This window comes from Neolamprologus brichardi, chromosome 10, assembly GCF_056152115.1.
Source record: "Neolamprologus brichardi isolate AB-2024 chromosome 10, ASM5615211v1, whole genome shotgun sequence".
NCBI lineage: Eukaryota > Metazoa > Chordata > Actinopteri > Cichliformes > Cichlidae > Neolamprologus > Neolamprologus brichardi.
Window position 1 is genome coordinate 29,031,699 of NC_142113.1, and position 14,421 is coordinate 29,046,119.

The window sequence follows — 14,421 nt, forward strand, 5'->3', positions numbered from 1 at the left end:
TAATTATGCAAATATATAATAGATAACCAAGAGCTGTTATTAGAAGCACAAAGCCTCAGGAGTTGTCTGTGTAGAGCTCCTTCTTATGTCTTAAAATATTTTTAAAAGCATATTTTCTGTATTGTAAGAGAAAACATTAGCTAACGTTGTACTGGTGGAACAGCTTAACGTTTGCAAAAGGGTTGATTGGCCTTCGCTCCTATGAATATGCAAACATCCTTAGAAAAAAGCTTTGAGCAATTCTTAGACATTTACTGCTCCACGCAGTCTGCTGTATTATGCGCCATGAACAATACGGTTTCATTACTGGCAAAATAGCGGATTTCAATACGCTAAACAACTCCGCCAAAACCACAAGAGAGTTAAGTACAAAGGGAGGTGTAGTTGGATGTTCTCAGCACTGCTTGGCTGGTTAATTTCTCTTTGCTTCCATAATCTTTTTATAACGCTCAATAATTGCCCCCTTTCAAAAGGCAAAAAGGAAGAGGAAGAGTAATGGACACTTGGACTGGTCGGATCAGTAAGTCGCTGCGGACGGCGTAGGTGTTGATTGGATGTATGTGCAATGGCAAGCTGTCTGTGTGCAGAATGCTCTGCACACATTGTATACTGAAACTAGACCTGCTGAAGAATTAATGTGCGCTGATTAAAAGGAAAAATAATATAAAAAAATAAAATATTAAAATTTAAGTCAGGTTTGCAAGGAAGCAGAAAGTGAATGGCTATTAGACTTTTCAGAAGAAATACGTAAAAATCTTGTACTGTACGGTTACTGTTAAATGACTAATTCTGCAAAAAAATTGCTACAAAAACACAGGAAATGTACAGTAATGTAACATTTTATATAAACATAACTGAATACTGTAACTGATTAGCACTCCAAAGTGTAGATTCTATACATTCTCTTCCTGTTTAAATGAATCACTGCAGTTAGTTTTATTTAACAGTAACAAACTGAAACATCTGTTTTGTGCGCCAGTACTTACAAATTGGTATGCAGTATTTACAAAAATATCTCGAGTATAATGGATTTCTCATTTGCAGTTTAACAGACTGTCTCTTATTTACCAAAGCTGTGTTTTTTTCCACTATACTTAGAGTTTAGCTGTAGTAGAAATGAGTCCCTGTTATTCAGAACCTTACATAAGCATGCTGCAGCACTAAAACTTTGAGTTATATTCTACAAGGGTACTGAGCTTTTAAAGAAACCAACCAGTGTATTATTCTGCTTCTATGGAAGTCACACAATGGCTAATGTAGTAGTCCACACAGAATTTGGCTCATAATATCAGACCTAGTGATGGTTTTACTAGAAAAATAATTTGTGACCGAATAATATGTTATATTTCAAAGGCTTAAGGCAGAAACCTTCACTAACAGCTTAACTATAAATGACTTAATTGATCAGCATTTCAAATTAAATAATATTGAGTAAAATAAAATGAATATGAATTTTAAAAAATGACATCTATATGAATTTGTCATTACTCACCATGGCCAGAGGGATGATGGCCTGAATGTCCCGCTGCACTACCGTCAGTTCTGTCACGACCTTCTCTGAATCAGGCGGCGGGTTTTGTCCCTTATAATCAATGTTCCAGTTGATCCTTCTGGTTACCGAGAGGCTGGTGAAGTTCTCCATCTCAAAGTCCAGCTGCATCACCTCGACGTTGCCCACAACATCCCTGCCAGACCGCAAGGAGACAGCCATCAAACAGAGCCCAGCGTAAATGTCAAACACTACTCACAGCAACATATTCATTCAAACGCAGGAGAGTGTACATAAGCAGAAATTCTGGCAGAATATTCGTTTTCAGTGATGAAATTGTTGACTAGATAGTGTTTAATTATTAAAAATGTAATTTAGTGTGCGGTTGACACACTGCTTTTAATTTATTTTTAACGCTGTCCCCGAGTTAACCTCGAGTTGAAACGAAGAAATAATGCATTCATTAAGACTTCAGCGTGTGAAACACTGCAGCCAAGAGCTTTAGAGCTGAATAGATACTTCTCAGATGGCGCAGTTTCAGTATTTGTTCTTCACTCAAAACGATTCTACATTTACATATCTGTAAGTAGAACTTTTTGTAGACCTTCAATAGAACACCATATATATAAGTTCTGCATATAATCACATACATAAGCAGGTGATCACCTCCAAAGTAAGACCGTAGCTTTTTCTCTCTTGAATAGAAAGGAGCTGTTTGAAGATTGATCACAGTTTTGTGGTTGGATCAGTGAATCAATGGCCACAAAGCTGCCCTGGACAAGACCTCTGATTAAAATCTTGGCTCTAGGATTTGGTTTTTGCTCTAGTCAAATCAATGTCGCGCATTCAGCAGAGCTCAGAGGAGTTGTCAGCCACGGTCGATGATGACAACGCCCTATTGCAACTTTTCATTCAGTCGGCGGGATCATAAACAGCTCCTTCACGGTCTTCATCAGATTTCCTGACAGATACAAGGTAGATAACAATGCTATAGAATCTTAAAGGTCATAGCCAGGAGCAGACTGAAATATGAGTTTAGATTGGGTCATTATTCCACCCCGTTCTGCTCATGCAAAACCAGCAGAATGCTAATATTGCTGGCTCACTCTACCGTCTGTTCAGGGATATCCAGATATCAGGTTTTTATTTTTACTTGGCAAGCAAATTACAATGTAAATTGTAGTATTTATAACAGCAATAATCTGACAAAATGATATAAAAATGTATATTTTCAAATGTTACAAATTTACTAGGAATACACCGATTACAGCAAAAAAACACATGTAGAAAAGCAGTCATATAAAATAATCAGGGTACACTTTTAGAACAGAGAGAGAGAGAGATACTTTTATATGTTTTTATATCAAAACATCAAGTACAAGTATCCAAAAGCTTCAATTCAATTTAATTTATACAGCGCCAAATCACAGTAACAGTCGCCTCAAGCTGCTTTATGTTGTAAGGTAGATCCTACAATAATAGATACAGAGGAAAAACCCAACAATCATATGACCCCCTATGAGCAGCACTTTGGCAACAGTGGGAAGGAAAAACTCCCTTTTAACAGGAAGAAACCTCCGGCAGAACCAGGCTCAGGGAGGGGGCGGGGCCATTAGCTGCGACCGGTTCAAACTGCTCTTCAGCTCACACAGTGTTTTAGCTGCTGTTCTGTATCCACCCAGTTTCTGACTGGCACTTATTTATCAGTATTTAACTGCATCTCCTTTTAATTTTCCCCCTTTCTCAACCAGCACTACTTCGGCCGCCTTGCAGAGAGAAAGGGAGGATGTTGCATGTTGTGTGAATTTATTTGTGTTTTTATGCTAATTGTTTTGTTTTTCTTACTAACTTTAAGTTTAGGTTTACGAAACACGCACTCAGTCACCAATTTCTTTGGTTTCTTGGAAAATGAAAGCGATTTCTAACGGTAACATTTCAGACACGACAGCAGTATTTCTCGAGGTCTCGCACTGGAACTTAACACGTATCCCAGCCGTCAGCAGACAGCGTGCTGAAATTGTCTCATTTTAACTAATGATATGGTTACATTTTGAAAAATAAGGAACTATCTTAAAGGCAGAGAACAAAATAATTGGCATGTACTGTAATTACAGTGCACAGTTAAAGAAAAAACCTGATATTAGATGTTTTTTAAATGTTCCTATATCCTTTACTTATATAAGAGTGTCAAAGGGGGCATTATTGAGAAATAATAGTTTTCTAATGGTTTTCCTACTCACTTTATTAAATTATCATATACAACGACTTATTCAGGGATTGACTTTAAATGAAACAGAGAGAAGGGTCTTGTCAATAACCAATCACTGCTCCCTAATCTCGCCAGCTTTCTCCTTCTATCCTAAGGTCTGAGTGTTGAGTCTGTGCAAGGAGATTGCACATTCTGTTCTGCCTCTCACTTTGGAATAGACGTCATTAAATGGGCTGCAGATTTGCTTCTAACCGATCAATCGCTATTGGTAGGTAACCTGATTGTTCTCATGGCCATGCACACAAACTATCTGAACACCATCACCCTTTGTGCCTCCATCTACCAGAAACTTTTGCTTATCTTTTTACTATCACAACCATGCCAACGATTCAAGAACCACAGCGGCCTTCTTATTATGAAAATTTGTAGTTGTGGTTGCTCGTTTTCTTTTTGTTTTGCTTTGTTTATTTGTCTCTTTTAATTCTATGTTGTTGTACTTTTTTAACATGTTCAAAATAAAGTTTCAATCAATCAATCAATCAATCAAAATTCTGCATGTCGGGCTTGTAATCCTCAGGTTCAACAAGCCTAACATTAAACAATCTCGCTGGTGGTGAAGAGGCAAATGAATTCTCTTTCCAGCTGCTGCGAGAATCGTCCCACCCAAGCCTCACCTTTAGCGAAAACTGAAGCAGTAGCTATCTGTCCTTCACAAAAAGCAGAAAGCCATCCCAGCATTCAGTCTGAGAGGCTTTTAATGAAAGCTGGATCAAACTCCATGTACAACCGTCCGCCCACAAAAGGTTCCTCTCAGGAACACCGAGATGAGATCTCAGCCTATTTGTCTCGACATCACTCAGTGAAAACAAACACCTCCGTCTGTCTGTGACACACTCAAACTGTCATCAATACGGCCCACTAGAGTGAGTGCAGGTACAGCCGCTCAATACTACGTTGCCTGCCACCATGCTGGAGGGAAGGAAAATGGTGTTCACTATACAGAGGTTTAGGTTAGAGGGCATACTTCTTTTTTACGAGAGTGAACCGCAAAATATAAAACTGTAGCTGAGAGCTGCAGAAGAAAAGCTCGGATTTTTTGACTCAAAGGAGCTGTGGATTCACTTGACATTATGACATTAGTTTTTAGATCTGAATCAAAAGAGCAGATCTGAGGAATTATGGCACTGCTATCTGTTAGCACATGGCTTAACATGGCCTCTCTGCCTCCTTACATTGCTGTTATCTGCATCGTGACTCCACAGAACTCCAGAGTATGAGCTTCATGTTTAACTTTAGATTTTTGTCTTGCCAGTTAATGCCACTTCATTTTCTACTTGGCTGTGTTACAGACAGAAAAATAATCTTATAAGCAAAGAAATGCACAGTCAGCTCAGTCAAATCACAGCCAAGAAGGTCTGGTTCAAATCCACGGGCCACCCGGGGTGTTTCTGTGTGGAGTTTGCAGGTTCTCCCTGTGCCTGGCATGGCTTCTCTCCGGATCCTCTGGCTTCTTCCCACAGTCCAAGCACATGCACATTAGGTTAACTGCTGATTTGAAATTGCGCATAGGTGTGAATGTAAGTGTGAACGTTGTCTGTCTCTATGTGTTGGCCTTGTGATAGACTGTGGACCTGTCCAGGTGTTTACCCTGCTTCTCACCCGGTGGCACCTGAATGACCCTGAATTAGATAAGTGGAAGAAAATCAATGAACAGGTGTCAGCTCTGGTGTGTTTTGTACACATTTTTTTACAACAATCGTCTTCATCCGATGAATGTCCCCGTGTGCGTTAGCTACTTTCCTGGAGGAAATCCTGCACGGCAGACCTACTCATGTGACTTTTTCTCCCGTTTACAATTTTCCGATGGTTAACTTTGAAATGTCAGTGCTGTCACTGTCCTGCATTGATGCCCTGATTTCCCATTGCTGTAACCCGTCCACCACAACAACATACACCTAATTATATTAGCCCTAATTAATTCTCCTGCTGAACTAAATCAAACCAGACTCGTTCAACTCACTGTGTATGTGTCGTGTACCTCATTAGATACACTTTTTTAACAATTTTAATTGGGCTCTAAATCAGTGTGTGTGTTTTTCACCAAATGAGGCCATTCTGTGGAGGAACCGAACATTTACATTTTAGGAGACAAACTCCTGCTCTAGACGATCACAAATACCTGCGAATCATAGTTAAACTTTAATTTGAGTTTCATTATTACATTTATTCTGGCTGACTTTATGTCCCATATTCATTATTATGTTACAACATGGTCTAAATGGTTTAAACCTGTTACTGTTTTTATAAAAAAGAACTTTAAAAGGTTTTCAATAAATAACCATCGTCATTTTTTTATTTTACAGGAGCGGAGATCACTCCGTTTTTTTACTAAACATACTGCCATTTTGCTTTTATTATCCAGCCAGGAAATACTGATGAGCTACAGGTCTGTTTACTAATGTACAGTGTGCCCATTAAAAACAGACTAATAAATACATACATAAAAGGAAAAATGAGAAACTAATAGTAATAATACTTACATTAATAATTAAGCTAGTTGTTTTTCTAGTTTTTAAACCAGCATCTATACAAAACAAAAGCTAAAGGCATAAAAATATTAATGTGGTATAATATTATGTTATAAGTGCTTAATTCATCATTTATATATCACTCCTCCTCCTTAGTGTGTCATTTATAAATACAGGTATGTTTATCCATCTGTTAATGTTACACCATGTACAGCTATTGCTGCCGCTACATCACTGCTAGTAAGAATCTTAATAGTAATCACAAAAACATGGTCATAATAATATCTGTATTAATAATAGAATACTAAGGAGGAGTAATGCTGTATAAATGATGACTTAAGCACTTACTAATGACTTAACGATGCTTAATGGTGTAAAATTATTATAAAGTGCTACCAAATTATTTAAGACATACATTTTGTGATTTGTAGCCTCGTCCGGGATATTAAGTACCCGACCATGTGACTGGTTTTCGGGAAGTGGACTTACAGTCCAACAATGCAGCTGTACAAAAAGCAGACTGATGAAGAAGTCAAACTAGATGGTGTCGGAGCTTCCACACAGCGACTCCTTGAAGATGTAAACCATTTGGAAAGGAAGCCCGGATGGACTTTTTGGATCCATGGACACCTCCCCTTCTTAACGCTATCATGCAATTATTCACGATGACTCACTTGAGCTAATGATGGAGTCACAAAACTCAACACAAAGGCATTTTTAAATATTAGTGGGCGGTGAAATCTTAAATGTGTGATTTCACACCAAAGGGCTAAACGAAGGGAGAAACCATGGCTCAAGAAAGTCTGGCCTTGTCTACATTAACTTAATGATGTTCTGTGTGTATAGCACAAAGTATATATTTTAAAAGCTGCAGCTCGGGGCTTTTTCAGAGCTCAGGGGGATTTTCGTTCTTTGATCAAAGGTCTGTTTGAACTGATTAACAGGGAGTATTCATTGGATCAAAGCGCTGCAAGGCAGGGTTACAAAAGCAGGAGAACAAAAACGATGAACAAAGAGTTGAAAATGGTTCATGCTTAAGTCAGTGGTACTACAGCCCTTAAGTATGACTTTTTGAACATTTAAGTCAAAGTTTGCTTAAAATTTAAAACAACACTTCAACATGTGCTGTTTGACTAGAATGACATGTTTCGGGTAGAAAAACGTGTCTTCGACAAGCTATGACACGCTTGTGTAATCCAGTTTCTTTATTTCTATTAAAGGACTTTTTAAAAAGCCCTAATGGTCACATCACCAACAAACAGCTACAGTTTGGGGCCTTAAAAACTCCTAAAACTGAGTCACTATCTGCTGCTTTTCCCCACATTTCAGGAAAAAGCACTTTTCTGGATCATAAAACATGCCAACAAAGTAAACCGTGCATTGTGTTCATTGAAAGAGTCTTACTTGAGTGTGGAAACAGTTTGTGTACACAGGCCAACAGAGGACGCCTTTTGTGCTAAGAAACACATTTTCTCTCCTTTGCAGAGTCAAAAACGGGCAAACATCAGTGACGACGAAGCAGCTTTGCAAAACACTGTACTCGCCTGTCCTCCTGAAGCCTTTGTTAAGAGTCAATATTGGCATTTAAAAATGTTCTGAGTCTTTTCCCTGCTTCTCTTGTTTAACCCTGAATTATTAAACTGAACTAAGAAACATCTTATTAAATGACAGAGGCATTGCCACAGTGTTTTCAAGAACATTATTCATTCGAAACCCATTGACCGCGATCAATAATGCATCGGTTCATGTGGCGTTATCAACGAGCCGCTGTTAGAACGGGACCGTTCCAGATGGAGGGTTACAGACAAAGAAATATGTTGACTAATTCCAGCGCCGGCTGAAGTGCGAGCTGATGAGGACAGCTAAAGAATAATAAAGAGCGGAGAGTGATGAAGAGATCAACGACGCGCCCTGAAGGGAAAACATTGTCACCCCATTTCCTCAGATTCAGGTAATTTTGAGTAAACAAAACCAGATGTTCAAACAGAATTGCTGCTCAGATGTGTTCGCCAATGAGATGCAAAATGATGCTGCTGTGTGTATGCTTGTGTTTTTAGCAGAGTGCGTGTTTGTGCATGTGTCTGACTGAGACTGGTGGCTTGCTTAGTGGTAACCAAAAAAACAAAACAAAACATATGAACGAGAACAATTATTGAACTTAGAAAACAGAATAGATTTCTCCCTATTACCACATTTAATTGGGTGATTAGGGAAAGAACTGTCTTGAGTATTCATGTATTTTTGGGCTCATTACTGTAAAGTCTTTGAGTCTTAGGCTTCTGCACATAGAGTCTTGCTTAAAATGTAAGAAATCTTCACCTACTTTCACGACTTAGCTCAAAGAAGTAAAAAGAGGAAGGAGCAGACTTCCTTTAGTCATAACAGAATAGAATAAAAAAAGATTGCTTAAAGAAATGTGGGCGTGATAAGTCATTCCCAAAGGACACCATTAAAATACATGTAACCAGGTTGTATGGCAACATTTGTCAGTTTGTTTTTGTCAGAATGAAAGAATTAATGCCAATTTTATTTGTATTTTTGCAACTAAACGCGTAATACATCCATTTACTTTAGAGTAGTCAATACTAAATTAAATGAGAAAATGCTGTTTTCTGTCTCACTAATAGACATCTTTTACTAGTTTGGGTTAGTTGACCCCAGCTGCAAATTAAGACATAATTTAGACCACTGTAATAATGGTTATTAGATCTCATCTACTTTCTTGATCACTTGTTGTAGGGAGGTATGGCGAATCTCTGCTTTCACAGGTTACAAGTGGTCCAACCTGTGGCACTATGATGGGCACAGGAGTTGACAACCACTTGCAATCACTAGATTAGGCTCCGGTTAGACAGACATAGAGACCAGTCACATTTACTTACTTCTTCAGAGAGTGTGTTCCATGCCACGTATTGGCAACTGCAGCAACCAGCCAAGGAGAGTTTTGGTGCAGCATCTTCTGCTTATTTTGAATCAAATTCACGCTAATGACTATCAGTAACCTCCAGTAGCTATTCCCCAGCTGGTTGCAGAATACATACTTTTCCCTAGTGACTGGCGATTACCTGTGGGTCATTGACTGGTCCATCTAAGCCTCTGTCACTGTGGCCTAACACGCATGTCTTTGGACTGCTGGAGGAAACAAGAGCATAAAGAGAAAGCTAACTCTGACCCAGGGGAAACATTCCAACTCCAGCAGACAGACAGGCTAATTATCAGGGCTGAATCCTAAATCTTTGTCCTCCTAGATTAAGAGCAAACACTGTCAAAATGGTATTTCTGTCTCAAGTAAAGATAGAACGACTTGTGCATTCAAATTTCCTGAATTTCTGTATGAGTCATGCTGCCCAGTAGTAACATAACAGAAAAAAGAAAAAGCCAAAGCGGCTTTTCCAGATTTGTGAAATATGGCAAACAAGCCAACAGTTTGAGATATAGATAGATATATAAATATATAGACAGACAGACAGACAGACAGACAGATAGACAGACAGATATAGATAGACAGATAGACAGACAGACAGATAGACAGACAGATATAGATAGATAGATAGACAGACAGATAGACAGACAGATAGACAGACAGATAGATAGATAGATAGACAGACAGATAGATAGACAGATAGACAGACAGATATAGATAGATAGATAGACAGACAGATAGACAGACAGATAGACAGACAGATAGATAGATAGATAGACAGACAGATAGATAGACAGATAGACAGACAGATAGACAGACAGATTGACTTGAGAGTTATTTTTGTTTACTCTTATTTTTTTTTAACTCTTTGATCATTTTTAAAGACACATAAAATAAAATGTATTCCTTTATCTATGAAATGACTTTGGGAATACAAATAATTTGCCAGTGACACAAAGTACATAATTAATAAAGCATATCAGTAATTTCGAGTTCAATTTAGTGTTCGAACTGTCTGGAAATACCATCGTAAAAAATCACAACCCCAAATATAAGCAATGTGAACGAATTTCACAACAGTTTTCAACATGGCGTGGGTGCCTTTTATATAAAACGGATTTCAAGCTCATGTTCAATCGATTTTATGGGAATGAGGCATGAATCCCCGACTCCACTGCTTCACTTTAGAGGCTCATTGTTTGGTGGTTTTGCTCTAGGTGGCCACTCAATTGACTTGGTTTTTGAGAAAATGCAGTGTGACACACTGTTTTTCTGCCCATGCTTGACCCCCAACTGGACATTTCCCACATGGTGACAGGGTAGCAAAGACTATATGACACGGGTCACTAAATATAGCAAGGACGGCTGTCGCTAAGGAGGCGCTAAGAAATAAACAAGAGAGAAATGGTGGACCTCTTTCGCAGGTGAAGTTATTCTGTTTTCGTCCTTGCTGCTCTTTTCCTCCTCCCAACCATCAGGACTCCGCAGGGATGCCAATATATAGACCAGCAGTTGCTAACATCTCTAGCCAAGCTCCCAGTCCTTCAGGTCTTAATAAATTGAACACATCACATAATGTGATTTATAGTTGCTAATTTTTAGTTGCTTTCCCTCAGTGGATCAAGCTCGCAGGCTGGGGGAACTGCACTCTTGTAAAGACCTATAATGGATGTTCACTGTGTTATTGTGGAAGCACCTGTTTACAGGGTGTGTACACCCAACGTTAATAGCAATTAATAGCATTTGCTCAGATTTTTTGCTTTTATTTTTTACCAATAAAACAATAATGAGGCAAATAGATGTTTAGGTTTATTTTAAAGCATTTCTCCTGGACAGTTTTTAAAGATTACTCTGTAAAAACCCAGAATCTCTACTGCCAGTGCATTCCATTAGAACCATAACACCAAAGAAATAATCGTTTAAAAAATGATGATGACCTTCCTTCCTTTCATTTTCCTTTCATCGGGCTACGAAGGATATTCTAGACCTTCTCCTCAGCAACATTTTCCTAGAGCCTCTCCCGGGGAATCCTGAGACACTCCCGGGTAGGATGATATAGTCCCTTCAGTGTATTCTGGGTCTACCCTGGAATCTCCCCCCAGCTCTGCTGGGCGTGCCCGAAACCTCCTGGAAAAGGCACCTATGCGGGATCCTAATCACATGTCCAAGCCGCCTCAGCTAGTGCCTTTTGGTACACTGTGAACATCATCCACATCTTATTTCTAAGGCTGAGCCCGGCTACCCAACAGATACATTTCAATTACCACCCAGAGCTCATGATGACTCATGATGGGGGGATTTTGAGTCCATTTCAAAGGACTGAAAAATTCGCCTGCTTTTGATGTTGCTCTTCTAATTATCTGTTATTGCATATGATTCGGATCTTTGTTCACTTGCCTGTAACCAATTTCAGTTGTATTATTTTCCTCTTATTTTGTTATATATTTGGTCTGGATCAGAGTCAATGATGGATGCACGGAGAGCCGGGTGGGTTGCTGGGTTCGGACAGAAGTGGGGGGGAGCTAATCTGAACGAGTAAAAGGTGAAATCTGGAGCAGGGCACCCAGGCCTGAGGAGCAGAGCTGATGAGGCAGAGAGCTGCAGATTGGGGAGGAACAGTATGGATGCTGAATGAGGTCTGGTGTTAGAGGAGGTGGATGACATCATAAACTCTCACTGTTCTATTTTCACAATGACTGATCTATTAAAACGTGCTTGTTATTTTGTTGTAGCCTCCTGTGGTTTAAAATGCAGCCACCGACTGGTTCAGTCTGGCTCACAGCAAACTCTGTTTTTAATACTTCCTTTATATTAGCGTAACTAATAGGCCTGCCACACCTTAATTAAAATTCATTTTTAACTTTTTCATAATGTTCTTCATCTGCAATAATTGAATTATTCAGATGTGTTAGTTATTATACTGTTTGCTGTACCCGTTATTAGTGGATGCTAAAATAACTTTTACCTTTCTGAACTGTAACGAAACCATTTGTAAAAATAATAAAAGCCCTAAAACTTAATCTCACATATTTCTAACAACTTAATTTCTTTAAGAAATGATTTCTTCTCTGTCTTTGCTTCTGTTCTTGCAGGGCGAGGTCAGAATGACCCCCCAGCAGTTTTGTAATGTTTGGGGCTCTGGTGTTAAAACATTAATCTAATTGAAACCTCTTAATTTCAGCTCAGTTCCCCTCTCCCTACCAGCCTGATCTAGTGCACTCCCTGCATTACTGCTGGCCTGTACGCACCAATCCACCTGACAAGCTGACGTTCCATTTTATCATCGCTTATAAACAAGATCCTGTTGAGCTTTTTAATTATAGCATTTCATTGACTGGAGTATCAAATTTCAGCTTAATTACTTATTACCTCTGTTGTACTGAGACAGAGGAACACACCGCACAGGCACTAAAACAAACCAGCAAATCCTCTTCGCAGGGCCTCATTTCATACTGTAGTTTGAATAGTTTTCGGTAAATCGGACCTTTAAGTGCGTGAAAGAAAAGCAAAGTTATCAGAGCACCTCCATTTACCGGTCAAATCAATTAGGCTGTTCCTAAACGCATGCTAACGAATGCATTAAGCTGTATGCAGTTTAGACTGCATTAAGCTTGCAAATCTCTTTGCAGCTCTACTTTATTTACCAAGTTGCATTTACCTTAGAATCTGCCACACAGAGTCCATTACTATCCCGTCAGACACCACAGGACCACGACTGGGTGGTGTTTTTACTCCTTTGAGAAGCCTGAGGTGTAATTACTGCTCTCAGACAAGATCTAATCTCAAAGGTATTTTAATGCCAGCAGTCACAATCATCTACCTCATCTCTCCACGTAAACTAAATTGACGGCAGATGTAGTGAGACTAAGCAGATAATATCTTCATTCATTTAACTTTGGCCTATAAGGCAGAGGGTGCTTTAGTCACTGGGACAATGGTGTGTTTTATCCTCTGTCTGAGCATATGCTTTTAGAAGCTGCCTTTCATCAGGTAACTATGACTGATTAGTCAAAGGAAAATAGATCTTTTGTCCATAGTTAAGGAAGACAAATACCACCGTCTCTGTGTAGCTGGAGCAGGAGCAGAAATCAACAGCTGCAGCGGCAGTAGTTGGTTAGACAGACCCAGTGTGTTTAGGCCCAGGGCTGTTGACTTACCCCTGCTTGACTGCTTTGTTCTTGTTCACATCGATGGTGGTGATGGAATGCTTGGCGCCAGACTGCACCTCCCATTCAACCTTCCACTGGGGGCTCTTCGAGTTGGTTTGGAGCAGGTTTACCCCCTTTTTAGCTTTGACCCTGCAGGAAACGGCGAGAGAGAAAAAAAATAATGGAGGAGGTCAATTTTATTAAGGGGGATGATTTATGTGCAAGGTCAGAGGTGGATACCCTCTCTGTGCTACAGGCCTCCTCCCTGGATTGCGTCATGGCAAAAGCAATTCCACAGATGAATCAATAACAAAGATGAATGAAGGTGACAGTGCAGTGATACATGAGAGCAGAAAGGTAGGAGCACTTCAGGTCAGAGTGCTCACTTACACTCTCTGCAAAATCAGATCTACAAAGCTTTTTACTGAAATCACTGGATATTCGTTTCGAATTAACACCTGAAAGCCACAAGCTTCGAGAAAGTTCATACACACCATTGAGCTTTTACTGAACTCCATTTCACATTAAAACAAAATAAGCCACCTTTAAAATTCCTAAAAACACAATGTTATGATTGAGTCTCATGTGCAATCTTCCTTCCTTAGCCCTTAGCTCTTCAGGGAGAACACACTTTACAGATAGGTCAAGGTTACCAGCAGAACACGAGTCCTTGAGATGATTTATTTATTTATTTATTTTGGCTTGTTTGTTGCTCCAGGACACTGCAACAAGGAAGAAATTTTGAACCTGGAAACCAAACATACTCCCTGCTGCCTCTTAATATTTCAGGTATTCACATTAAAAAGGCCAGACCCTAAAGTGTACTGAGTGGAGTGTTGTGAACACTGCAGTGTTTTACTGCCCCCCTGTTAGGCTTTAAAATGAATTCAGATATTTTTTTAAGACTATTTATAATATTTACACGTATGTGCACAACAGTTCACTTGATAAATATTGTAGAACTTTACATAGTTCTGTAAATAAAACCGTTCTCTCCCCCATCTCCAAAACTATTCTACATAATAACACAAGGGCCAAAGAAGTAATAACAGTAAATGTAATGCACATACTGTATGTGTGCATCTTCCGAACATCTACATCTGCAATCCTACTCCTCCACACAT

The 14,421-nt window shown here is 39.3% G+C and overlaps 1 protein-coding gene across 3 annotated transcripts in view; it reads right to left on the reverse strand.

Annotated features, from left to right (window-relative positions):
* tmem132e (transmembrane protein 132E) overlaps positions 1-14,421 on the reverse strand; it is a 437,959-nt gene that overhangs the window by 58,966 nt on the left and 364,572 nt on the right. For all 3 annotated transcript variants that reach the window (XM_087847502.1, XM_087847503.1, XM_087847501.1), the window contains exons 3-4: positions 13,307-13,447; positions 1,493-1,685 (exon numbers count right to left, since the gene is read on the reverse strand). In XM_087847502.1, coding sequence (XP_087703628.1) covers positions 1,493-1,685; positions 13,307-13,447 — 334 coding nt within the window. The remainder of the gene's footprint in view (positions 1-1,492; positions 1,686-13,306; positions 13,448-14,421) is intronic.